The sequence below is a fragment of the Mugil cephalus genome, chromosome 14 (genome assembly GCF_022458985.1).
Source record: "Mugil cephalus isolate CIBA_MC_2020 chromosome 14, CIBA_Mcephalus_1.1, whole genome shotgun sequence".
NCBI classification, from domain to species: domain Eukaryota; kingdom Metazoa; phylum Chordata; class Actinopteri; order Mugiliformes; family Mugilidae; genus Mugil; species Mugil cephalus.
The window spans coordinates 3305882-3333802 of NC_061783.1; the positions used below are offsets into that span (position 1 = coordinate 3305882).

Consider the following 27921-nt stretch of genomic DNA (forward strand, 5'->3'; position numbering starts at 1 on the left):
GAATTTGAGGCGTTGGTGATTAGACCAGGCCCGACTGAGCAGCAGGACCACGGCAAATTTAAACTGTAATGGGGAACATATTTAGGACGCCGTGCTGAAAACTTAAACTGATGCTCTGTCAACAGTGCCGCAGTGAGCCAGCATCCCTCTCCGGCAACCACAATCCATTTATTATTAATGATATGCGAAAAAAAAAAAATATTGGAGAAGTACGGCACATAGTGTTTTGTCTGAGAGCGTCCTTGTGTAAAATAAATAGTTAAATCAATGGTCTTCCACATAGGACTGTGTTCATTAGAATCTTTATTACAGTTTTTAAAAGAGACAGTTCCTCGGGCTATGGATTCATGGCACAAAACCACAAATCCACTCAAACACACATTCCTCTCATCATCAAAACAACACTTTCATTAAAACCTAAATATTAATATAATGGATGGATACGATCGTCACTGTATAAGACAGTTGTGTGTGGTATTTTCATGCTTTCTAAGGATTCGTTTAATCCAGTGGCTGCGATTCAGAGTGAGTGGGGCCAAACGTGTCCCTACAACCTGTACGGCATATTAAAATATCAAAACCTAATTAGCCCTCTCAGGAACACTTGGATGGTTCCAGCTTGACAACAAATTGGGGAAACGGTTTAATGTGTCACTTCAAAGTACAAGGCACTGAAGTCAAAGAGGATGGAATTATATAAGGACACCGTGTGGGACTGTGGAAATGATTGTTTTGACTGCCTGAAGGAGGATGGATGACACTTGGCACGGCCTCTTTGAGGAAAAGCAAACTGCACTCAGATGCTTTGGTGGGTGAGGTGGCTTCACTGACGGACTTAAGATACCGATTTAGATTTGGATGGTTATTTATCAAACTCAAAGATCGAATCAGCTTTATATGACATGTGTATTGTATACAAATGCACAGACTCACAGCTAAATGTGTTCACTTAATTTGAACAAATCCATGGACACAGCCCCCTATTTTACAACAGTGAAACATGCACAGATCAGCCACAACATTAAAACCCCTGACAGGGGAAGTGAATAACACTGACCAGCTTGTGACAATTCAATGTTCTGCTGGGAAACTATTTGGACCTGGCATTCATTCATGTGGATGTTACTGAGACATGCACTTAGACAAGACCTACACAATATTAGGAAGGTGGTCATAATTTTATACCTGACTGGTGTAAAAACCTACACTGACTCTTAAGATTCATTTCCCATTGACCCAGAAGTTTTAAGTAATCAACTCCACACCTTAAGGAAAGCAATAATCAAAAACTGTAGAAGAGAAAACAAATACTGTTCCAGGGCTTTTAAGACCATCTCATCATGAGATGTAGTTTTCAACCTTAGGCTGGTTTGTTCTTCAGTGTTAATCTTCACTTAGTTCATGTGATAGAGACTGAGCCAAATCTATGGCTTTTGTTTGAAACTGAGTAAACGTCCTTTACTGACAAAGGCAGTGAAATAGAACTGAAAGGTCCTGGGGAACAAACAAAACAAAACAAAACAAGAGACATAGAAATATGATTTTTCTGTCAACCATTCTCAAATTTGGGAATAAACTTTCTCAGTCAAGCACAGCTCTGGACGATGTCCATCGCTGGTGACTGCATGCCAGGCAATTAGTTTATCTCAGCATAAAGACACAAAGCAAGGGACCAGAGCTAGCTTGACTGCATTTAAAGGCAAAATATTCTCCTGCAAGCACGTCTGAAGCAGACTAATTAACTCATTATATTGCTTTGTTTGTGCACAAAACCAAAATGTCAAAACTGCAATTTTGTGGTTTTGTTAGCTGGATGATTTGTCTGCAGTGATCTCCCATGAGCATGACCTTGCCGTGAGGTTGTCACAGGCAACCGGCTGAGACTGATGTTCAACTTAACCGATATTTGAAGAGTTGTGAGTGTCAGGCTGAGCTTATCTGGGATGTTGCTTTATTGTCGACAGACTACCCGTCTTAAACTGTTTTTGAAGCATTCTGCTGTATTAGATAGAGCCACCAGTGTAAATATAAAAAACAGCAACTTCCAGCAGACTGTAAAGCCCTTTGACAGCTTTGACAGATAATTAATTCATTCTTTGCCACTGAAATCAAATATCTGGTTCATTGCAAATAAATGTGCCCACATCATTGTACTTTGTATGACACTTACATAACAAGGCCCCAACAACAATGAGTTATTTGCTTGGGCAAAACACAAAAGACAGTTAATGGAGATGATATTTATATTTCTCTTTTCAGTGATAGACTAGAATCCCAGCAAGCATCTTTATTTCAGACATTCCACTCAAATGCAACTGCACAAGGATCATTATTAGGTTGCGGCCGGAATAACAATTTATCTGAATCGCAGTCAGTGAGAGCACTGTTACAGTTTTTTTTTTTTTTTTTTTTGAAATCTTAATTTACTTGAATATTGTAATGAAATCCATATTTTAAAGTTACATTTGTTTTTTTGTTTTTGTATTTTTGTTACAAAAAGCTTTGCTGCTCTGTGAAACTTGTGATACACTCTGGTGCACAAGCACCCCACACTATCAAAGCTGAGACCCCAAGCTCTGGAAAAGTAAAACTTTCTACCCACAGTCCTACAGCTTGTCATATTTAAGGTCCCACTGCAGAATTTCACGGACCTCCCTGGCTGCCACTTGAACACAGACAGGCAGACAGAGCAACTAAGTTTGAAGGGAGGCTCTAATCTCTGCAGCCCTCTGAACCGCCATGGACTTCCTTCGCTGCACGGCTGACGCCGTGGTCTCTGTGATGCCGTGGTAGCTGTCCGTCTCTTGAGAGTCCTCGCTGTTCTGTGACTTGGTGCTGTCCTGTGAGTCCGGCTTCTGCCTCAGCGCCCGGTTCTGCTCCTCCTTCAGCTCCACGTAGGAGCGAGAGAAGGTGTGAAAGATGGACGTGACGGGGAAGGCCATGAGTAGGATGCCGCTCAGAATGCTGCTGAGTGCCACTACCTGGCCTGGGATGCTTCTGGGCACCATGTCCCCATAGCCGACTGTGGTCATGGAGATGACAGCCCACCAGTAACTACCCGGGATGCTGGTGAACTCCTGCTTGGCACCCATTTCGCTTTCAGCTAGGAACACCAGTGGTGAGAAAAGTGCCATGGCCACGCACAAGAACAGCAGCAACAGGCCAAACTCACGTGTACACCTCCTCACTGTCAGACCAAGAGTCTGCAAGCCTAAGGAGTGACGAGCTAACCTCATGACATAAAAGATCCGCAGAGCTCGGAGAACTCTGAGGACCAACCCCACCTTCTCCAGATAGTTGTTGCCGGAGCCCGTAGATTTGCCACCCACTGACAGAGAGTCCACAATCAGGGTAATGTAGTAGGGAAGGATGGCCACCACATCGATGACATTTAGAGGTGTACGCAGGAACATGCATTTGCTCTGAGTCTGAATGAAACGTAGCAGGAACTCCAGGGAGAACCAGCCAACACACACTGTCTCCAGAACAAAGATGTTGTAGCACCTCTGGGAGCACACACCCTGCAGCAGAGAATAAAAAGCACATAAAGACAGCCATTAAGGGTCGTGTTACATTACACAACAGCATGGCGCTCTTCTCCGAGTGAGACATGTGGAGTCCAAAAGCGTTTCAGACAAAGATGACGTAAGGACGCGGCATAATTGAGAGGGTGTTTACAAAGCCTGTTACATGAGTCATGGGTTTGTCATTGACAGACCAGGTTGGTGTTAGATCTGAAAATAAAAAGGTGAATGAAAACAGCAAACAGCACAGGCTTTGATTATCTGATAGAGTAAACCTCACTGTTTCACACATCAAACCTGAGGGATCAAGAGGTGAAAGCTTTAAGATGTACACACAACGTTGCCTAATATATCACCGTTCAAGTGCTAGTATTCTCTGGAGATTCTGGTAAAATTCATTCATTTTAAAATAACAGTGCTCGTAAATATTTGAAAATATAATTAAAAAGAGATTACTTGGTTATTAAGTCATCCATAGAGGAGAGTGAAAGGAGAAAGTGTGTGAGTACGCTTTTCATTTTTTCGTCATTACTTGGCATAAATTAAGGACCACAAATGTTCTTTGCTTTGCTGCATTTTGCCAGGTTAATTAACAGTGGATTGATTGAAATAAGTGGAGGCAATAAAGCGGAAAAAATGACAACATTCTGCTGACTCTTTTGAAGCAAGTCAATCATTTGTGGAAACATGCAACGACATTAGCATGACATTAAAGCGATGTCTGCTTCATGTGTGAGTTGTGCTGAGTGAACGTGTAAGCAAACCATTTTTATTAGTATTTTCTCAGTGGACCTCATACATTTTTAAGAGTATACAGTCAGTTCTGCACAGAGCATGTTTTTTTGCCCTGGAGACATCAAACTTTCTAAACCCATTAAGGACCATGCAAATGACTGATGGGCAAAGCTGGGGTTGCAATTTTTCCACACAGCAGGAGCAGCAGCAGCAGCAGCAGAAACTGCTAAAGTGAAATAAATTGAAAAACAAATAGTTATCATGTTTAGTAAAGAGACTTGGAAAACGTAGTCGTTGTGCTAAATGAGTGGTATAAGCTAATCAAGTTGTGCCATTAATGCAGTTGCTGAGTCAAGCTTAACACATTTGCAGTGACAGGGAAAGCACAGCTATTTGGGTCAAATACTAGTCTAATACTGGTTCTGACACAAACCTTAGGAAAAACTGAGATTAATGTGTCACTTTGTTCTATTATACGCTTTATTATACAAGTCTCAAAGAGTAATGAAACCCAAATGTTTAGTTTATCATCAAACTTGCAATCTGTGCAATGTTACGACCAGTGGCCTCAGAGGATTTTCATTGGATGATTTGAAGCAAAGGGCGAGGACTGCACAGGTCTTGCCAGCTCGGCTAACGTCATTGACTGTATATACTATTATTTCATTAATTCACCTGAGCAGAAGTTGGAGATAAAAGGTTTGGGACCGATCAACTGGAGGATTTAATTTCTCAAAAGGGAAAAGACAAAATTAGGAAAACTTGGTTAACTGGAGCTCTCAAAACAGCACTTGGTGAGTCTAATTTTTTTTTTATCTAAATGGAGTTGATAATGCAGTGTACAAATTGTTTTAATTATAATTGAATTTGTGTAATGCGTAACTGGCGATACATGTTTGGGTGTGTGAGGGGTCACAACTTCATGGAGCTGTTTACCTGTTTGTGGAGCTGAAATGTCTGTTTGGCAGTGGTATATTATATGTGTTGGCTTTGTATATTAATTGCTGTGTGATGGGTGTGTGGTGTTCACGCTATGAGTGCAGTATATATATTTTTTTATTGTTCCTCTATATTTCTATTTTTGCGTTATTGTTTCAATCTTGGGTATTCTTTATAGTGAGATTGTGAAAACCACTGTTTGGTGGTTCTATTGATATGATGATATATGTCATCAATGGCACAGTGGTGTGCATGGCCACACCAGAATTTCCTAACTAAAATCGCCAGTGCTTACAGTACAGAATTGAATACAAATGTGGAACACATTACTTTTTGTGAGTAAAGTTTTTGTTTAAGAGTACCCAGCTGGCGAAAAACAAACAAGCAAAAAAAAAAAGCTGCAGAAAGCTGCCTCACTGGGAAACCTGCTTTACATCCATCTCCTTTGATGCTGTGAGTACCTGTAAAGTACCATTGTTTAAAGCAGTGGAGTTTTGTAGATTCTTCTGCTGCAGTTTATTTGGACGTTGACATTTATTGCCAAGTTGTCTAGCTGTCTGTTAAAGCTGTGGGCAGGAAATAAAAGACGGATGTAGCCACCATGCCATCTGGCTGACTGGTCCGACAGACCCTTATTCAAACATTGTCAACCTCTCATGATATACAGTACAAATTCAATACACTACAAAGGCACACGTCTGGAGTGATTGTGAAGCACAGAAAGATGGACAAACCCTCTGTGACATCACTCATAGGATGACTGAAGAATACATTTGAAGCTCAGTGTGGTGGCTCTGGCAGCTGCCATCTTGGCAGTAACTGACTAATCCGAGCTTCTGGCTAATTCAAAAACAAGCAGAATTATAGTGGAACTGAGGTGGGAGGCAAACAAATCCCAATACAGTGGTTATAAATGAGGAAATAGGTTGTACGCAAATTTCTCTGTGCTGTAAAGTTGGGCATTTCAAGCAGCCAATATCAAATGCCCATTTGAGGAACTGCAGTTTTTGGCAATTCTATGTTGGATTCATTCCTCCACCAAAGAGGATGGTATTTGAAGAAAAAGATACCAAATGATAGTCCAAAATCGTCCATCTACGCCTGTCCTTATATAGAATATCTGATCAGAACAACAGACAAGCAGCCACTGTGATCTGTACATGTCCAATAAAAAGTGGAAAGAAGTACAAACAGAAGTTCAAATTGTCTTGTCAAGGCAAAATGAGCTCCAATAGAGAACTAAAAAAGCTCTCCCGTAATGCTGCAAGAGAATATCCCAAATACTGTGAAAAGAATAGAAGTGGTTACAAGAACAAAGGCACATTTTTATTCTACTTCTGTGAAACAATATATAGTACATTAAAGTGTGCAGGTCAAATTGTACATATCTTGCTCGTCAGGTTACGATACAAAATGAGCAACAGTCTGAGAATCTCAATGAGGGATAGAGAGAGTAACCTGTATTTCAGTCAGCCCCACAGAGGAAATGGGTCAAATTGACCCATACCTTAAGAGGAGGGTTAAATTACTTCTACAAGATTTCCTGAACACAGAAAGAAAAATGTTCTATTATGCTCCACCGCAGTAATGAAGTTCTGGTTATATCCATCATCAGAACAACAAAACATATTGCACCTTATTTTCTTCATCAGAATCATCAGGCGGTGTCCACGGGCTTAAATCCACATTTGAATTAAAATGAACAATGGGGAGTCAGCTCTGAGCCTCAGCACAGTTTGATATTACCTAGCTAGCTGCTAGCAACCCTAAAGTCTGGCTTCATATTCTAATTTTGAAATATGAAATGCTGCAATAACAATGAGGTTACAAGCTGAGTGTCAGCTTCGGTTTGAGAGGATTTTCTACACCAGAAATTTAAAAATCGTACCTTTGCTCATATTCTCCTTGTTCAGAAACTTCTGGACAGATTCCAGAAGCTGCAACAGTTCCTGAATGTAATTCTGTAAAATAGTGTGAAGTGTCCAGGTCCATTTACATGATATTGTTTACATTTAATATATTTGGACAAGCAAACATTTGAACTTTTTTAGAGAAGGTTCAAATGGAGGAAATAGCTTTTTCAATTATTTATTCAAAAAAATATCAGCAGTAGCTGTGCGTGACTCAACCTCGTTCTCAGTCTGTGCTATGAATCCATCTTTAAGTCCTCGCACTTGCACAGTTTTGAGGCTTGATGTGCTGTTGCAGCATGATGATTCAGATTTCAGCTTAAATCCACCCTCTAACCACATGCTGTCGTTTCACATCCAAAGTAATAAGAATCTGAAGCCAAAACAAATAAATGTGCTGCTGTCCAAATCCCTAAGGAAGACACTCATGTTAACCAGTATGTTTCACACTTCCTCTGCCACTCTGCTCCTCCGTTTCCTTAAGTGAATCTGTTTGTTTGTGACACATTTTAAAACTGATGCCATCCTTTTCTTTGAATTTGACCAGTGTATTTGCATTGTTGCCTGACAGAGGCTTTCTGGCTGAGTGCTTTTTCCACTCCCTCCCTCCCCTTCTCCACTCTGAACAGCCTCTGCTGTACGCGGATACACCACAGAGGATCATATTAAAAGTACACAATTATCTGTCTCAGTGATCAGTGGACTCTGACCCCGTCACAGCCGAAGACAGGCGTGTAAACGATGCCGTGCAGGAAGCGACGCCTCACCTCTCCTCCACGCATATATACGTTGGAGAGGGTCTGATTCAACAAACAGGTGGACTTCAAGTGTTGAGCTGTTTCTGTCTTCGGGACACCCAGGCCTTTAATGGATCTATTTACTACTCTCATTTATTCACCTCACTGGGCTTTACCGAGTCTATTTGTTCTGCCAGATTGGGTTTCAACACCTTTCTCACCTTTCTCTTCCAGAAACCGTCTTAATATGCCTCTTCACAAAACAAGACTCTTATTATAGAATATTAGTATGAGTGGATGTGAATGTTTGGATTATTAAGGTAAAGGTATTCCTCCATATTCATAGAATGTTACATTTATTGGCAAATAAAAAAAGAGTAAATGTATACTGTAAAGATTTATTCTTTTGTATGTGAAATACACATCCAAATCAACAAAGTAATCACACATGTCTGGATATGCTAAGGTGTCTGTCCTGCTGGTAAGGATTTCCTGCTCCTTCTGGGTGATTCCAAGGCAGATGAAATTCTTTATGTAATCTCACTGATGCGTGCTTGCTCTCGCTGAGGTCCTCTTCCAGTTGCCCAGTTACCCTAAGGCCTTCAATGAAAGGAGCCAAGGAAATATCTGGTCAAATTCCAATGACAATGTGAAGGAGGATCAGCCCTGTCCCAGAACTACTCAAGTGGTCTGAGCACAAAAACCTAAAGAGGACACTCATTTCAGCCACTTAATCTAATTTGTCCAGTCAATATACAAAGCTCAAGTGTCCAGTCAATAGACATAGCTCAAGCCCTCTGATGACGGGTGAAGTATGCCAAAAGCATGAAGCTCTTCTCTACCACTAATTCCTTGTTCCTTGGACAGTTTTAAGGCTGTCAATCTCAACTTCAGCACAACACTTAGCAGAGGTATTCCTCAGATCTACTGACCAGAAGACAACGTTTGTAGCAGTCTTAAGCAGTGCTAAGATGTATGGACGTCAATGGCTGTGTTTCATTAGGTAAAAAGGAGTTTGGCCAAAATGTTCTGCAACAACAGTGAAAATGCAATCCTACAATCACTGAGAGAAAACAGTGAGGGATACAACATCATGGCTAGAGTCAACAAAGAGAGAGAGCCTGAAAATGTGATATCCAATTGGATTGATAACATGAATCTTGAACAAAAATGGAGGATGTCTGGTTTGACATAACTAGTGTGCCGCCACTTTCTTTTCAATTGGAGATTGTCCCAAACACAGTCAAGGAGACACTATAAACTGTAATTCAGAAGTATCCTATCATATTTTAGATAAATTAAATGCAAATTAAGGTAAATAATTTCATCAAGGAGTAATTGTTCTTTTTTTGTGTGTTTGTTGCAAGGGTACTGCTGTGAATTAGTCTGGGCATTCAATCTATTTTCCAGTAAGAGTGGAAACACGTTGGACTAGTTTTGATGTAAGCATCCTTACTTTGAATTTCTGGCAATTCTTTGCTGCATCTTGCCTATCTAAGTCTAGGAGCCTATATCAGCTGGCACCTGGACGAGAGGTGATGTACCCCCTGGACAGGCTGCCAGTGCACACTCACATGTATAGTACACTTATGGCTAATTTTGAACCACCAATTAACCCGAATAACATGCGTGTCTTTAGACTGTGGGTGGATGCTGGAGCACCTGGAAAAATCCCATGCAAATAAAGACATGTAAACACCCCACAAGAGGTCCTCAGCTATCAGGCAGGTTTGGATCTAGACTCTTCTTGTTATGAGACAAAATAGTTTACTATGGTTATTATTTTAAAATGAAGTACAGCTGACGGCTTGTAGGAAGACATTTGTGGTGTACACCTATCAGGCATAACATTATGACCACCTTCCTAATATTGTGTAGGTTTCTCTTGTGCCTCCAAAACAGTTGTGACTCATCAGAGAATGGACATGAGTCTTCTGAGGGTGTCCTGTGGGGTCTGGAAACTTTAGTTAGTGGGGGCCTTTGGGTTGAGGAGAGGGGCTTCTGTGGATCATCCCGCAGATACTTGATCTAATGAATTTGGAGGCCAGGTCAACACCTTGTGCTATTCTTTTTTTTTCTTTTTTTTTTTTTTTAGTTCCTAAACCATTTCTGTGTGTGTGTCTGTGTCAGGCTTCATCCTGCTGGGGATGGCTGCTGCCATCAAGGAGTGTCATTGCTATGGGTTGGGGGTATCTGGTATCTGGTCCGGTCTAGGTGTCTGCTACATGTAACATCCACACGAATGCCACTTATCATGTCTTTGGTTTTATTGTTGTGGCTGATCTTTGTACTGTATATGGAAATGAACAAAATTTTATTGTAATGATTGGAAAAGATGGAAAATTCTTCTCTTGAGCCATGGCTGCCTAAATGCCTAAAATTCCATGGAAAACCTTACTTACTTTAGGGCAAAGTGGTGCACCACCTGAAAACCAGGCTCCATGACCACTGCTGAAAGGTTCCAGTGCTTCTTTTACTTCCATGTAACATCATCACAGCTTTACAAGGCAAACCATGATTGTTTAGGTGAACTAAGAGGGTGAATGTCTTCATCTGTCTGTTTTGAGCAAAGACCAATGACCTGAACATGGTGTATCCGCTCTCCCAGTGCATGCTGGGACAGTATCCTCCCCCTCGACACAGTTAATGATGTAATCAATAACCATTAGTGCCCATTTAACCAGTAACAAGAGTCTGCCTGTCTTCTACATAACAACCCACTGTCAGTCAAGTATATATTCTTATTTTTATGTTCATCTTACTCCTTCTTGCTCAACCTTCAGATGACTTTGATTCAGTAATGAATCAGAAGTAATAACTTTCAAGTAATGAGTGACACTGAGTGCTGACTTTAATGTAACCAGGATGCCAAGGTAAGTGGAGGTAGAATATGTGAAGAGCAGGATGGTGTGGAGACACCAGTCTGTGGGGGATATGGGAGCAGATAGAAGAAGTCATTTTAATCAAATGATTACAAATAGACCAATGGTACCACTAAGCCAGTAGTTTAGCGACCTGTTGTGTGTCTAATAATTTCTCACAATGACCATATCAGTCATTTCTCCACCTCATCTCTCAACCCAGGCTGTCGAAGCTTAAGGTTTGGTTCATTTTCTCATTACTTCTGTGTATTTGTGTGTGTGTGTGTGTGTGTGTGTGTGTGTGTGTGTGTGTGTGTGTGTGTGTGTGTGTGTGTGCGTGTGTTCGACTGTTGTTCTGAATCTTGATTACCAAGCATTTATTGCCTCAAACCCTGATTCAATAATAACAAACCCCCTGATTACTTTGCTTAGAATAAAAGGTCCAATCCCAACCAATGCCACACATTTATTTGTTTGTCAACAGCCCGAAAACACTGCTCTAACTCAAATACGCACAGAGAGTTGGCCTTGGTCCAGTTGGCTGTTTTGCTGCTTGTCATGATATATTTATTGCTGTAAATTCTTTGGGGAGGCAGAAGAATTTAATGGTCGGTGATTTCTGTTCTTTTGTTCCGTTGTTCCTCAAACTGCTGCTAAATGGTGGTATAGCTGATTAACTGGACATCCTCTGTGACAAGTGAAATTCCCCATGGGAGCCATTACAGTTTCATCTAATCTAACCAACCCATAAGTACCAGTGATATTGATAATGGCCATTGCCTAACCAGTGTATGCCCTCACTCTCCCAACTTAAAATACACCGCTATCTTAAAAGTGAGTATTCTTACTACACAGTGATTCAACTCATTTGTTGCAAATTACTCTCACACCACCATTTCCACACAGAGCCATTTAGAGGCAGAGTTTATTTGTATTAACGTTCATGAGCAGGACTAATGCAACCCGACTGGGCTGAAAATTATTGCCTTTAAAACCATATTTTGACTGATGTCCCGCTTCAGCAGAGCATTTGGGCGTGAGTTGAAAATCCGGTCTTCTGGGACTTCAGATCGTCTCCATGTTTTGATGAGATTCTGGCACAACTGTCTCCTCCAGTCTCCTGACAATCATCATTCACTCTGTGTTCATCTTTTTAACACGGAAAAGTGTCTCCTTTGTGGTTATACAGAAGATAAAAATATATATTTTTAACATATTGGGTATCGCTTGGCACTGTGAGATAAAGGCAGACTAGTTGAGAATGTTTACGAATCGAAATGCCTCTTTGGTAACAAGAGACACTTTCTGCTCACTCCTAATGTCAATGGTTTGGCCTCTTCATGTGCTGAGAGCCTGTTGAGCTGTGTGTGCTTGTATCTCCTCGGGGAGGAACAATTAGAGAAAGCACAGCTGGAGCTTTATTATTGTAGTATGTAACCACAAGAAAAGACAGATATATTAATCAGCCTGATTTTCGTTCATTTTTTTGTTGTTTCTAAATGAATCCTGAATCTAAATGTCAATGCACCAACTGGCTGCCTATATGGGATAATTTGCACCTGTGGAGGTAAAACTTGATTGACTTGACTTGTGTGCTGTTTGGAGTTGGGGATATTTGCGAACAGTTTACAGTGACTCAACAAGGGCTTTTGGTTCAGTGTCTTTTCCAAGACGCTTCAGCATTTGAAGGGGCCAGGGTTTGAATCTCCAATCCGGCAATCTTTCCATGCTCAAGTCAGACTTGTTAATCATTGGTATACATCCACAAGTTACACTGAAATCACATTACGGCTATGAACCAACAGACACATTTTGTTCCTTATGTTTTCTCATATTCAGTATTGACAAAGCAACCTTATTATTTAGATCCAAATGTAAATCAGAGAACTATTTACTGCTTTAAAACTCATCAAGCAACATCATAAAATCCACAACCACCAGCAAATCATCTAGTTAATGTCCTGGCTTGGTTGCCCTCTTTATTATAATTAACCTTTGTGCAGATCTTCGAGAGTATTAGCGGATACTCTTGAGGGACCATTTACACCAAAAACGTAATGAAGCTAATGGCTTTTTAAAAATTTGCCACTGATTATTTAGTATCTTTGACTTGGCAACTGATAAAAGCCAAATTCCACAAGCTCATGAGGAAATGAAAGACAAGAATACTTCTTTCTTCAATTCTGTTGTTTTGTGTTGGTAAATAGTGCATCTTCACTGCTCAAACTGGCTGTCTACCAATGACAGCCATGGTCTCATTGCTTTACTTCCACCAGTAAATATGTAGAACCGAAAACAATGAGCTAAAAGCTTAGAAAATGTGTGGAATTTAGGTTGCTAAATATAACCCCTTCATATGTTTACAAAATATTGTTAAATGTACATTGGTCACTTGGTTGCTGTTGCAGTAATTCATTAGTCTTTTTACAATGTAAAGAAGGTCAATATATTTGGTTTGGGATATTTCATCGCACAAAATTTAGAAACAGTATAAAACTGACTTGAAAACATAAAAATAAAATGTTTGTAATTAATTACAATGAATAATCACCCTTTCCATATGAATCTTTTAGTGCTCATCCTCTCTCTGTCTTACACCGGGAACAAGGGAGAACTTTTGTAAATGTTTGAATAGAACATGGCAGTATTCCCAAAGAAACCAGTCCACATTTCAACTAGAATTATTCACCAAACACTCAGTGCGAAACAGAAATCATCGCCACATGATGGATCGTACATTTCTCTCAGCATGAGGAGCAGTATGTCTAATTCAAGTCAGCAGGAATGAGTGATGTGCACCTCATATTTCCAGCGCACACTACAATAAAATTATTGCTGTTTTCCTACAGCGTTCGCACATATTTCTTTTACTCATGCTCACACTGTGAGTACTGGCTCCCCGTTCCCTTGAGATGATGCATGGCTATGGTAGGGGTGGTGGGTGGAAGGGGTAGCTTAAAGTGGCTTGGATTTACATAACAACGAGTGTGCAGGATGGTAAGGCATGAGCAGAGTCACTGAAAGGACTGAAAGGTTAGATCCACAGTCATGCCTCCCGCAGGAGATAAATGGGACAAGAACATAGTTTTCAGAGATGCTTATTTGTACAGAGTAAGCACTTCTGAGGAAGAAATCGACCTAGCACTTTAGAGGTTTAATCTTCTATTCATCCAGAGAGCGTGGACAAGGGACCATAAAGCACAATATAGCTTCTTTTTCTTTTCTTCCTGTTTTTGCTGTGCTTGTGTGTGAGACGGAGTCAGGGAGGGAGAGAACAATCTACCAGCCACTGAATGTTTCTCTAAGCGCCACATTAGATTAGACAGTCAGGCTAAGTGCTTTCCATTGCAGACAGCTCCTTAAAAACTTCTGGTTTCTCCCCAACTCTCTCCTCCGGCTCAAGTGACAGAGTGCACAGCGGCTTCCTGGGTCTAGGTTGCATTACTCTTCTGCTAAGAAGTGTAACGTGACTTAATCCATTGATAAAAACACTGATGGTATGACTGTGGACGAAGACCAAGTAATCAGTATCTGTCATACTAACAGTGGGCCTCATTGTGACAGGATGCTTGTAGAGGAGATCATTCTCAACCACCTTGACCGTGGACTCTGCTCCACAACTTTTTTAGCTAATTGTTTTGATTTTGTGTCCTGCAACTGTAGCGTTTTGGTTCACTCACAGCAGGAAGGCAACTATACTCCATTTTTCCATTTGTTGCGTTTTCACAGACACATCTCCAATATAAATCATAACACGCAATGAGATGTCACAAGTCTCTATATAGGCACTCTTATGGAGTACAGATTTACATGCTCAGAAGCACAACTCCAGGACAAATGTTGGCTTGTGTCTGCTGGGTATATGACAACTTTGCTAAATGTCCATCCATCCATTATGTATTATCAGGAGGGTTGTGGGGCGGCTGGAGGCTATCCCTGCTGTCTGTTTGGACTATGGGTGGAAGTCGGAGCACTTGCAGAAAACATTACATTCAAATAGAGAGCGTCCACACAGAATAGCCCCAAAAGGCACTCTTGCCATGAGGCAACAGTGCTAACCTCTGCAAAAAAAAAAAAAAAAAAAAGCTCTCAGATGAGAGCCATATATTCCCTCTGGTGTGTGTGAATTTCAGTTTGATAGGTGACCTAGAACAACACTCCAACTGTCCAAGTGCAATAGCTGCTTCATATATCTGTTGAATGCATGAAACAATTCCCTCATTACTGAATCAAAATCAATGCCAGTGCTGTGTTTCACAGCTTACCCTGGATCCTAGTGGCAAAAATCACTTACTGGAAGTTAAAATTAAAATTACATTCATATAATTCAATATACCGAGCGACAGCACTGATCGTATTAGACATTTTTATGGTATCATGTAGCAGCAACACAACACATTATCGGAGGTTTAGACAGGTTCAGGCAAAGCAACAAGGAGTGTAATGTGCCTCCTTAATTCTGTCAACGCTGGAAATGTGTCCCAAAAACATTACGTAGGACAAACACAAAATATATTACAATCTGAAATGAAGTATCTAAGGAAATCACCCTTTTATTAGTTTCATTAGTGCAGGGAGACTTTGCAGAGATGTAAATTGCTGCCTATCAAAGCTAATGGATATTAGGATGCCCTATGATGGAGGAGGGTGAGTGCGAGGACTCAACTGAAAGTGATGTGGTAATCAGCCAGAGCTTACAGTAAATCGCAAGCTGACCTGGAATCACTGGATGCTTTCCACAGCATAAATGCTTTGCTTGACATTAGTGTGTCAATTCTGTCTGACACCGCAGTGCACACCAGGGCTAATAGGAAACAAAATAGCTCCATTGTACTTTTATTGGTTTCTCAATCACTGTGAGAAGATTGTCTTTGTCTTTTAATATGTTGTATGATCACACTACCTAATTACACCCTTCCCAGAAGTTGTAGATGGTGCAGACAGAGTTTTAGGACGTGTAAACCAATGGCACATTGTGGTTTGCCTTGCTTAGTTTTGACATGGTAGGTTTTTAACAAGAAAGACGTGGCCATCTCATTATACCATAAACCGATGCTGTTGTCTCCTGCAGCTGGTTCAAATTAGATTTTCACTGCTAATGAAGCACTGCCACCACAGTTCTTATTGTGGAGGAAATAGACTTTTCATGAATCTCTGGGTGGTTAATTGGTGCCACAATGACACCAGTTTCATGCGTCCAGAGTTAGAAACATGGTGCCTTTGTAATCATAGCGTGCGAACCATAACACCCATGCTACCCACTTCTCTTCTGATTCAAACAATTAATGATACAGGCACATAAAGACAGATGCCGCTTAATTGGAGACAAGACAAGACTATGTTTTAGCCAGTCTTTATTCGTTTTCCTGATTTTCCCTTTGAAGCTTAGGCACTCACTCCAAACAGCCCCAGTCTTACTGATGAAGACGTATCTTTAACAGAATGACAAGCTGTGGGGCTCTTCTCTAATCATATTCTGGTACCGCTGATGCCATTCAAGAGGTGAATTAGCACGATACAAGAATGCTCTGAGGTCTGATCTCCAAGGCTTTCTGAAGTCTACCAGGCAATGGCGGACATGAAAAGGCTCAGGAAGAGGACATTGTCAGCTTTAATATGCTTTTTTGCTTCACTTGTCACAGACTGTGACAACATGTGTAGTTAGTGAGAACAAAAGCCTGAGGTAGAAATATTTCTCTTCCTCCAAGATGAAAGCTAAATGCAGCAACAAGTGGATGTGCTTGACTTTCAATTTCAGACCTAATTAGAGACCAGACACTGTAAGTTAAGAGCATCATCAAAAATGCTGAGAAATTTCCACCTAGCAGGTTCATATCTGCTATTTATTTCAATACATCGTATAGATTCTCCAGGAATTAAAGAAAAATAAAAAAACTAAGAAAATAAACTTTTTCCACAATCGGGAAATAACTATTGAGCTATTGTTGCTTCATGAGACTGACATGAAGATATCAATCTGTCTATGAAGGTAGTAAAGTTCATGATATGGCTGGCTTATCAGCATGTCACCAGAGACAAACTGCCTCTCTCCAAATGCCTGCAGCCGAAGCTCGAACACAAAAATACTAGAGTTAGAGGAGATGAAAAGTGTCACAATTTTTTGATGAACACCAGTTTATGAAATCGGCAGCACAACATGTACTTCTACATGATTGCTTAACGGATAGCCAACTTACGGTGAGTTTTTACTAAACTACTACTACTACTACTAAACTAATACCTAAACATTCTATCATATAGACCCCTTCACGGTTTGTAAACACTGTGACATTTTTTGAGGGGTGGGGCTTAAGTGGATGTAAAGCATCTCAAACACTATAGCCTGTAAACTGCGGTTAGTTGGCAAGAATGGACGAGGAAAACACATTTTAGAGAATATACTAGTACACTCACTCCCCGAGACTGTCGGTGTTATTTTAAAAAGTTGACTCTGACTGATGGGACTATATTCACCGACCCCTACACTCTCACTCACTGGATGGATGATTTGAACACAGGAGGACATAGAGGAGACAAGGTCTGGTCTGTCTTTATCAAGTGAAGCCTCTCCAACAAATATATTACAAAGGTAACTTGCAACAAAGATGTGTTAACTCGCTGTTAGCATTCGCATTAACATGTAACAAGAATCCCCTAAATGAGCATTAAGTTAACGTAATTTCAGTCACAATTTATTCTAACCCATAATGTTTTCCAGGCTGAAACTGATGATGCATTACATATTAATCTGACCTGATATGAAGTGTGCATGTTGTTGATTGTCTCATCCAGTCCTTTCTTTTAATCGCTAAAGCCAAACCAAAGTTGTCTATAACTGGCAGTGGCTGGTATGTGATAAAACTTCAAGTTACTGTTTTTGATTTTTCGGTTTTGGCACCAAAAAATACACCAAGGCAACATTTTCATGGTTGAAAGTGACAGTGTTAGTCTCAAACTTCCCTCTGTTCTGCCTCCAGCTAACATTGTGACGTCACAATGACGTAGGCATCTGTTACTATACCTAAACATACTGGCTTATATTACAGCCTCTTTAAACAATGTGTGTTTAGAAAAGGGTTTGAAACAAATGTTTTCATCAGCCTGCCCCCTTTAACTAACACCCCATAAATGAGTGAAGGATTTATCTGTAAAACATGTTCAGTCTGTCCTACAGAAGGGCACAAGGAAGGAACTATGTGGGAGTTGTCCATGCACCCTTGGTTGCAGTTTCTTCATGCAAACTGTATTTTCTGTGCACGTGAATTAACAGTTGTTTCATCTGTAATCTTATCATAAAGACTGTAACTAGTCTTTATGCTAAACTACCTGTGTCCAAGTTCAGTTTTTTTGTTTGCCTCTCAGAAAAAAAGAATCTACAACTATTCCCAATTATCCCTACAGATGTAAGGTATTTTGACTTAAGTTTCATGTTTCACATTTCATATGCATAGGATCTGGCTTTTGCCATCAAAGTGCCATGCACCCTACATGTTAAAATCATTTTCTTTAAATGAAGCATCAAAGCGACACACAACATAATTAAAAGTATTTCCGGCTCACACTGCTGTTGCTGGTCAGCTGGTCTAGATAAGGTTTTGGTAAACAAGCTTTCACTATAAGGATTTGGACTTCATGGCTACAATTAGCATATTCATGGTGTTATGTAACAACATTGACCTTATTTTATATTCAATTGAGGCTAAGCCTAAATCCAATTATTCATTTAAAGATGCATGAATACATGGCCTTAGTATCATCTTTGTGTTGTGTGTGCTGTCAGTTTACTTCATGCATGGGAGAGCACGGCTCTCATGTTGCTGCGGAGGAATATATGCAGAAACAGTTGACGGGAGCTGCACAATAATCTGGTTTTCAAGTGAAGGGAGAGGAAACATCGCTGTCCCTGAGCCTTCGCCTCTGTCTATGTCAAGATGACTTACAATAAAAGGCTCAGTATGTGGGCTGCTGCATCACCATAAGCTGAATTTTACAGTAGCTGCTGAATGCACAACCCCGAGGCAGTACTAAAAAAAAGGGAATCCTGAGAACAGGTTCCCTTCTCTTCCTACTTATTTATGACATGTAAAGCCATAATTGTGGTGTTACTTGTGTGAATCTGCTTCGCATATGGTTTTAATGTTAGTTGTTTAGTTACACATCACTAAGACTGTACTGTACGCAACGCACTGTTGGATTTCTTACACAAAAATCAGTAGCACTCTGGGACCCATAACTCAACATTACTGCTTGCTGTATTATTTGCTTCAAATTGGTAAATGAATCTCGTCTTATCTCAGACATGCCAGCTTTTTGTTTAATTTCACTGCACAGTGCTTTTGCTCAATTAAAATCCAGTAGCTCAACAGATTTGATTTCCAGATACTAAATATGGTTGCAGGAATCAGTTTGGACTATTTCCAAAAAAAAAAAAAAGAAGAAGAAGAAGAAATGACTAAATAAAACTCACCTTCTCCTCTTCCGCTCTGAGGTCAGGCATGGTGCTGACACACAATGTCACAGCTGTGATGGCTACAAATAACACTGACAGACAGGCAAAGATTTTGCCAGGGAGCCCGGAGTGCGGGTTCTCCACCATGTCCCTCAGCCTCCGCATACAGCCCCCAGTAAGGGTCTCCTCTGGCGCTGCTGGCGGCTGCTGGCTCTCCTCACAGGACTGTGGCGCCGTGAGATCGGCCTCCTCCTCCTCCAGCCTCTGCTGCTCCTTGAACTCCTCCTGTCTGAGCCGCAGCTTCCTGAGGCAGCACCAGTCCAGGTTGTTCTCCTCCACCCCCCAGTACAGGAGCTCCTCCTGGAAGGACAAGGCGCACATCTCCCTCAGGAGCCGCAGCTTCCCTGCTGCCAAGAAAGTCACGATGATGCGGAAAGCGGACGGACTTCGGTCAAAAAAATACTCGTTGCGGCTGCCGTCATAGTCATCGCACACGTCCATGATCTCGGCTTCATTGCTGCAGCTGTGAAGTTTGCCCAGTCGTGTCAGGGGGAACTCCTCCAGCGTGGACCAGGGGATGTGGTACTTGATGCCCCCCACATTGATGATGGCTGCTCCATCTGCCAGGCCGATCTCATCTCCGTCCTGTTGACGTGGCTGAGGCTGGAGCAAGAGCTGGGCTCGTTTGTAGAACAAGCCCTTCTTGGATGTGACCTCTTGCGGGTTCTCTACACGGTTGAAGTGGAAACTGGTGAACTGGTGGTCAGTGCTGCCTGCCAAGAAGGCTACCTCCTGGTACATCCCTGCAACTCTGCTGGGGGACCCTGTCCTGCAATGTGCAATGGGAGGGGGGCTTCACGGGCTACGAGAGGTAACGGGGAACTTGTCACCCATTCAGCAACACAGTGGGACTCTGTAAGAGACAAAAAGACAAATAAACATATTAAAGTAACACCCTCTTGGAGCAATTAACCAGGTGAGTGGAACTGAGGTGTGGTTTGACTTCTCTCTCAGTCATCCTTTCAAATTTCTATCAGTATTTCATTTCTAACAAGGAACATACTCAATGCTGCTGGCTGGTAGCAAGCTGTCTTAACATTATTGTCCTATGAGAAAAGGGATGAGGCACAGAATCAAACAAAGCATGTTAGCTCAAAGCATGGCCTGTATTGAATGTAGGATGTGCAATATTTAGAACAAAGTTCATGCAAGAGGAGACCAACCAGGGGCTCCATATCTACCTAGCATCTTGGTGACTAGCTTGCCCTCTAGACCGGTCAGCATTGTCTAAGTAGCAGTGTTTTAAGCAAATGGAAACCTAAGGAACTTAGGTGTGTGATGTGGAGATGAGATGAGTCTGCCAAATGAAAAGGTCTATCATCAATTTGTCATTATTTTGTATATAACGTAAACGCATTGCTTTTTCAAACATCATCCAACTAGTCGACCTAATCTCCAACTGATTCAGAAAAGTTCTAACAGCTTCAAAATGATTTACTTTTCTTGCACTGAAAATAGAACAGAGGGTTAAACTGACAGTTGAAGAGGACCCAGTGAGATTTTTAGATTTTAGACTCACTGTTAGGTCTACTAGGTATTATGCTGCAGTCTGAATATAATGCAGACAAATGAATGTTTTTCCATGTACTGCCTCACCAGGCTGTGAAAGTGTTTAACATACTATAGGAAATATACACCAACATGTAGACAAATTCACACCACACGAAAGCAAATATGAAGAAAATCTGCTCTATACAATACGTGCAACACTAACTTACACCATGTTCAATCTTTAATTGCTGTAGTAATGGATTATTAATTTTTCATTTTATACAGACACACATCTTCTGAATCAATGTATTATTCAAAGCAGACTTTCTGCCAAGATTAACAATGGCCTCTATGCTGGAGGACTGGAAGCCTTACAGACTGTATGTTGTCATATCAGCGATCAAACAAAATCCACATCATTACATTTGTTCTTTCTTTATGGGATAAAGACGAGAGTTTTGCAGTTTTTATGCTCGTACATCTCAATTGTTCTTGGCAGACATATTATTTTAGCTCCAACAGCAACAAGGAAACAGTCAGAAATGAAAGAAATAATTGCAATAAATACCAAGCCAGAGCAACATAGCTAACAGACAACAATGGGATATTCAGATGTATACAAGCTTCTATAGTAAATTTGTCCTTGTAAAATACTTGTGAACAGAGTTGGACGGATGTTTTTTTAGAATCACAGATGATCAGCAAAACCCAGGCTGCTTTCTCACAGGTTTTTGAAGTTTTACTCCATCAAGACAGTGATGTCTGACACCCTACTGATCTTGCTGAATCAGACCAGTGTCATCCCTCGCTGATCACACAGTGGAATGTGTCAGTCTGTGTTCACACCGTTTCAGATCTTCTGCAGGGAAGAAAAGAACCTCCTTAGATCCAATTACATATCTGAGAGATGTGTATTCTTCACAAGCTAGGATGTTCTTTTGATATACAATCCAGATAGCAACAGGCCAGCGATCATTTACTTGCTAAGGATGACCGTTCTGGACCCGAGGAGGTGGAGCTGATGTAGGGAGACTATCATCACAACAAATTAAGAGCGGGACCCCTCCAGCTATCCTCAGAGTTTGCTTTTCTTTTGTGAGGCCAATCATTCTAAACCGGTCGCTTTCTCCCAGGGAGGGGTTCAGAGAGCAGCAACTCCGCAAAGTGCTTCTGACAGGAGCAGTTTATTGAGCATGACACTGCACCCAGGGGTGACTTCGTGAGCACGGAGAGGAATAAATTCGAGCTATATAGGAGGAGCTCAAACCACAGAGGAAAGGGCTCACTGGGTCACGTACAGTCACTGGGTTACTTTTGTGACCAAATAAATACGAGTCTGAAGCACTTGCATCAAGATTGTAGCAGGAAGGAGTCCGTTTTAGTGCTCGGACATTGTTGGGAAATACACTTATTCATTTTCATCCTCAGAGTTAAATGGATAGGTCAAAACCATTCTCATGACTCTCAAATGTGAAGCAGCTAGTAGATGTCTAGCTCAGCTTAGAGGAATGACTGGAAGCAGGGGAAATAGCATGGGCATGTCCAAAGGAAGCAAAATAAGCATAAAATTAAAACAACTTGCAGTTTTAAAGCTCTATTAGATGTCACATAAGAGAAAGCAAACTGGATATAAATATTGGTGTAACATAGAGCTGGTTGTGATATCAATATGGTTCTGAGCATATTTTTAAAACACCTTTGAACAGAAACAGATTTTTGTTTCCCCTTACGCTAAGCTACAATAACTGCCTCCTTGGTTTTCAGCTTCATATTTACAGTCCAGAGCTGATCACAACTGTTGTCAGAAAGTGTGACTCAGAGTCAGTGCCTGTAAGGACTTTGCACTCCAAGTCGCTGCACAGAGTCTGATAAATATCCTCAGGTTATGTCACATCATTAAAGATTTAAAAAGAAAATGAGTTGGTGTGGAGACACAAAGAAGTGAACTGAGCAGACATCTGCAGCCTGCTCCTCATTTCTGCCTTTGTGCTAAAGCCTTGAGTCTACAGCCAGTGACATAACACGCCCAAAAATGTGTTATGTCAGAGTTTCAGTTTAACTCTTGGTACCAGACTTTGAGAAGCCAAAAGAAATTGTGGGCAAAAAAAAGCATTCTGCTGAAGTCCAGCACTGTCATAGGAGCAGCCTCTTTCTGAAACACCTGCGTCGACCGTTTCTGAAGGAATGCACATCTACAATGTCTTTTACAAAACAGTAAAAGAGGTTTAAAAATCAAGTTCTTAGAAGACTGAATGCACTGGTTCTAAAACTGATTGATATGTTCAATCAAAAAGTCGATTTTACTGTGGAACGACCAGAATGAAATAGCTAAAAAGCTATTCGTGGAGTGCTATATTTGTGCTATACACATATTCATGCTCCACAGAGGACGAATCATGAGGTGACTCCATGGCCTATCCTGAAGCACCTTAATAACAAAGTTCACGTTTATGGCTCAGAGTGAAACATCTCAACAACTACTGTACAGACAGCCATGCAATTAACAACTTAGCATCTTCAAGTTCCTTTGAGGACTTCGTTTATTCGACTCTGAAGAGCATCAATCATCAAACGCTTTCACTTGGCCTGTCAAATAACTCTGCACAGGACTTGGTTCTGGTATCCATGATACCCTTTTATTAAAAATTATATATAAAAATTATATATTAAATATTATTAAATTGTGATTTTTGTTGCAGCCAGTAGATTGCAGCATTTAATTCAAAATCCAACCTTTTGGATTACCATGACCAATATGACTGAGAACCTTCACAGACATTGCAGCATTTAGTGTAGTGCTGCTTAGCAAATATTACAATGCTGCCTTGCTAATTTGTTAGCAGTGCTCTTCTGGACTGATCTTTGAATTATCGAGGGAATTTATACAATTGATCCGATGTTTCCCAATAAGAACCCAGTGCTTGTGTTTTAGTCTCTATGTTCTCTCTGGATTTTGCTATTAAGTTGGAAAATCCCAACCCATTTAATAAACCAAGCCCTCTTAATGTAGCAATTAGCCTATTATATGTTATGTTATGATTATATGATTGCGTGATTGTATTCAAATGCATCCTGACCAGTGAAGAGAAGAGCAAGATTAGAAAGCTTTTCCCAGTTGCCTCTCTCTCTCTCTCTCTCTCTCTCTCTCTCCCTCTCTCTCTCTACAGAAATAAAATCTGAAGAAGACTGAATGACGATAGCTCTGTTGTCAGCAATAGCTCATGCAAATACAATTTCCATGACTCTTTGCATAAATCTGCAACCCGTGCATCACCGATACATCCGCCCGCCCGCACCCACTCAATCTTCATCTCTGCGAAAGGCCCAGAGCAGAAGTATCACCTGACCGGCCGCTGCTAAGCACTTGTGATTGGTGACTTTTTCATCTCATGACAGCCTGGGCCCCAACAATATGAGGGCAATTAAGTTTCTAGCCTGCAGAAGCAGTGTGGCAATCAAGGCAGGGAAAACCATTTCATAATCTAGAATGACGCAAAATGTCTCTCTTGAACTGCAATAATCATGGAAAGAGTCCTTCTCGCAAAATAATCACATATGTACGACTCTGATGGGAGCAGAAGGGAAGAGAAGGAGAGTACCTATTAGATTATGAGTCATGAGAACTGATGATTTTGCCCACCTGGGTTTTGTCTCTCTAAAGAGATGCTTTGTTATTGATTTAATGCCCAATGTGCACACAACATAATTGAAAATGGCAAAAACAGCCTTTCTACAGTATGAATTATAAATGGGTAAATGGGCTGACTTTCTATAATACAAAGCCCTGTATTTTAAAACACAATTATTTGGGGTTTCGCTCAAACCAGCAATGAAAAGCGACAAATGTATGTACAGTTCTATCAGCCTTCAGGCCTTTAAGTATGTGGCCTTGAAGATTTTCATTAGAACACAAGTGTCTACTGTCAAATGAGGTAAAACAATGGTGACCACGACCAACTGATAAAAACCTTATTTTTTAAGTATTTAAGTATTTATATTTTCAGAAGTGTGAGGAAATTAAATTGCTGTATTGTTTTTTCGTCTAATGTAAGCTCTGCCATTAAACAAATGAATGCAAAATGCTAAATCATCACCAGATGATAGCAATGGGTTCAGAGACTGCTGCTAATGAAATCTGGACATTTCCCATGGCTGCAGCTTCACAATTTAATTGGAAAAGCATGAGGGGGCTTTTCTCATGAAGCAGCCACGGGAAAAGCGGTGTGTTCCTCTGTGAGTTGTCCTTCATCAAAAATATCTTCTGCAAAACAAGACAGTGGCCGGTTTGGCCAATGAGTTATGGGACGATAAAGAATGGGTGCAGTGAGCTGTTAGATGAACAGCTGCATTCACAAGACTCAGGCTGTGTGCGGCATAAAATCTTCTCTGACTTCTTCATTAAAATTGCAACAGTTTTGCTGTTATCGTAATTCTGTAAGCTGTTGTATTAAATCATATTTCTTAAACTTTAACGATTCATCGATGACTTGAGAATTTAACGGTTAGGGGAGAATTCACACGGTTTGCCTCCACTGATAGTATCTGTCCTTTTCTTCAGACTCGCAGCGAGATTAGTTCTCCAGGTCAGTTCGCGAGCAGATGAAGAATCATCGTCACAGTCAAATCTGAGAGCGCTGCGTCACAGAGGGGAGAAAGGACAAATTGTTTTGTGCCGTTTTTGTGCAGGAATACAGAGCTGACTGAGGACATGGTCTCCCGCAGTAAGCGTGACAGGCAATTTTCAAGACAAACACCAGACAACCGAGCCCTATTCAGTCTCACTGGACAGGTTTCAGAGCCAGAGCAAAGTCAGGGACACGAAGCAGCGGACTGTTCCTCCGTCAGAAGAAATAGTGTGCAGTTTCTATTTGGCAAAACACATCCCGCGCATTGTTTGCATACCTCATTTGCACATATGTGCAGTAAATTGTTTATTTATGCGTCACAGCAGCGACATGAGTATTTTGAGGTTCATTCTGCGCATTTTTCCGGTGGCATGGAGCATGAACAAAATAATTTAAAACTTGCTGAATTGCAAATGAATAGTGCGAAAAAAAGAAGGAATTCTGAATGAGCATCAAAGGACAGGGCTTCTGTTTATTATTTATTAGTTACATATTTTTTTTATTTTTGTTTGTTTGTTTGTTTTTTGTTTTTGTTTTTTAGCTCGCCCTATAAAAAAGTGTCTATGGTTTTCAATTATCCAGTTCTAATAAATGCACCATTAAGTTTTCAAAAGCCTTTGCGGGTTAAAGTTCAGCTGGATTTTGCATATACCAGCCCAAAATACAATTACACAAGTGCTGGAGACTTCAGATCTTAATCTACATCACTGACGCTTCACATCGTCGCTGCTTTTCAAAAAGTCTTACAAGCACCATGACGATCTCTAATGGAATATTAATCCACCACCGTGAGCCTGACGCTCACGCGTCAATCAGCTGATTCAAAGGACTGGACTGACTAACGCGTGAGACGGAGAGGAGGAGATAACGTGCTGAATAAACTGCTTCGAGGGGACAGATCTGTTTGATGGTGAGGGGTGAACGAGTGGGTGACGTCGGTGCGAGAGCGCAGCCATTAGGACGGAGATGAAGTTTAGAGACGACGCTTAAAAGGGGAGTGAGAACAGCTGGCGCCTGCTCACAAACACAGGAGGGATGTTCTCATTATGTTCCTTTGCAGAAACAGAAGTAGAACAGCAGCCCTGTGTTTTCTGCAGACTTCTGTGCTCACCTAACACTTTGCTCCTATTAGGTCAAGAGGACCGATGAGGGAAATGTATTGCTCATTTGGTTGCTTGGCCGCTTGGTTGCAGGGCAAGCCTCAAGCAACAATATGCTGAAACGGTACAGAGAGGGCTGCCATCTTCTGCCGCCGCAATCTGTTCTCATTAGTTCATTCTCCGTGGTTTTCGGCGTGTGTGGCCAGCCCGTGCGCGCTTGGGTGAATTTACAGCGCCGGAGAGCAAAACACCAGCATTCATCTCCACTCATCAACAGGTTAACGATCCGAGCACGGGGGAAGGCACGGACATGTATATGGACAATCCATATATGAGAAAGTATGAGTGGGAAGGCACTGGAAAGCATGATGGCTGTTTTAAAAGCTTCTCATCTACGTAAGGTGTAACTCTTAGCTCCAATATTGACAGGCATCCAGCTGCCCCATAAGCAATACTCCTGAAAGGGTTGAAAGAAGCTCGAAGGATTGGAGGGAGCTGCTAATTTGAAGTGCTCTCCTACAAAATTGAAATGTAAAACAGAGCTATGAACAGCAAAGGGTGAGGATTAAATATGATAAATGAAAGAAAATAACCTATAGTAGTCCTCTAACACTCTCTATAGAACAGTGCTACGCCACGACGGAAAGAGACATACAATGAAAACCTAAGGACACGACAGGGAGCCCCACATTTTATGAGAGAAAAATGAAATGACAGCTTTAAATAAAAGCAGCATCTATTGTAGCTCCTTCACTACCCCCTGTAGGAAAACCAATGTGATATTACAGAGTAACTAGGGAACTTTTATTAGAAATTTATTAGAAATAAAAAGGCGCTTCTCTTTTCAGACTTGAAGCGCCAGAGCTTGATTGTCTTGATGTTTATGTCTCCAAACGCAAATGGCAACGGCGGTTCTATTAAACAATAATACAAATATAAATGGGACTGTGGAAAATGTGTTCTAAGAAATAGTAGTCAGACTTACCCGGTGTATTGTTGTGCTTGTGTCCATCTGCTTTCAGCCAGCTCGCTGCTCGTTGCCCCTCAGGGAGCAGCATGCCTTTAAGTTTTCCACGCAGACGGTGTGGGACATTGTAGTGAGAATGAACACGGAGCACACGCCCCACGCGGAGTTTCGTGGCTTCCTAAAGTCGCTGTTGGAACGCTTCAAATTCAAGTGAGCCTCCTCCTCCCAGAAACATCAATCATCTGGTCCACGGGAGACGCCAAAGAGGTAAAAATGTTACTCCACATCAGCCAAGGCTCCGCCAGACTGTCGCTGTGTCCATCAGAGACTACGTGGCAGAGGTGTGTGTTTGTTCGTTTGTGCGTGCGTGCGTGTGTGGCTCAGAGCAGGTGAAGAGCTGCTTCCAGCTCAGGGATGGTTGCAGCGCTCCGCTCCGACTGTTCAGGTGCGTCCGGAGCTGCGCGCTCCGCGGTGCGCTGCGCTGCGCTCTGACAAACTGCGTCTCCGGGAAACCGAGACTGCT

At 41.3% G+C, this 27921-nt stretch overlaps 1 protein-coding gene across 1 annotated transcript; it reads right to left on the reverse strand.

The window, feature by feature from the left end:
• Nucleotides 1–286: 286 nt before the first annotated feature.
• On the reverse strand, nucleotides 287–27921 carry kcng2 (potassium voltage-gated channel, subfamily G, member 2). Its single transcript, XM_047604160.1, has 3 exons — nucleotides 27417–27921; nucleotides 19174–20068; nucleotides 287–3521 (listed from the first exon to the last, which is right to left on the reverse strand). The coding sequence occupies exons 2-3, from the start codon at nucleotides 19954–19956 to the stop codon at nucleotides 2694–2696; spliced, it is 1611 nt and encodes a 536-aa protein (XP_047460116.1). The 5' UTR covers nucleotides 19957–20068; nucleotides 27417–27921; the 3' UTR covers nucleotides 287–2693.

Bases quoted from the DNA above. Each gene is read 5' to 3' on its own strand.
- kcng2 (XM_047604160.1), bottom strand. From the start codon at position 19,956: ATGTACCAGGAGGTAGCCTTCTTGGCAGGCAGCACTGACCACCAGTTC. The intron at 3,522-19,173 runs GTGAGTTTTATT...TCTCTGCTGCAG, and splicing joins TCAGAGCGGAAGAGGAGAAG to GGTGTGTGCTCCCAGAGGTG.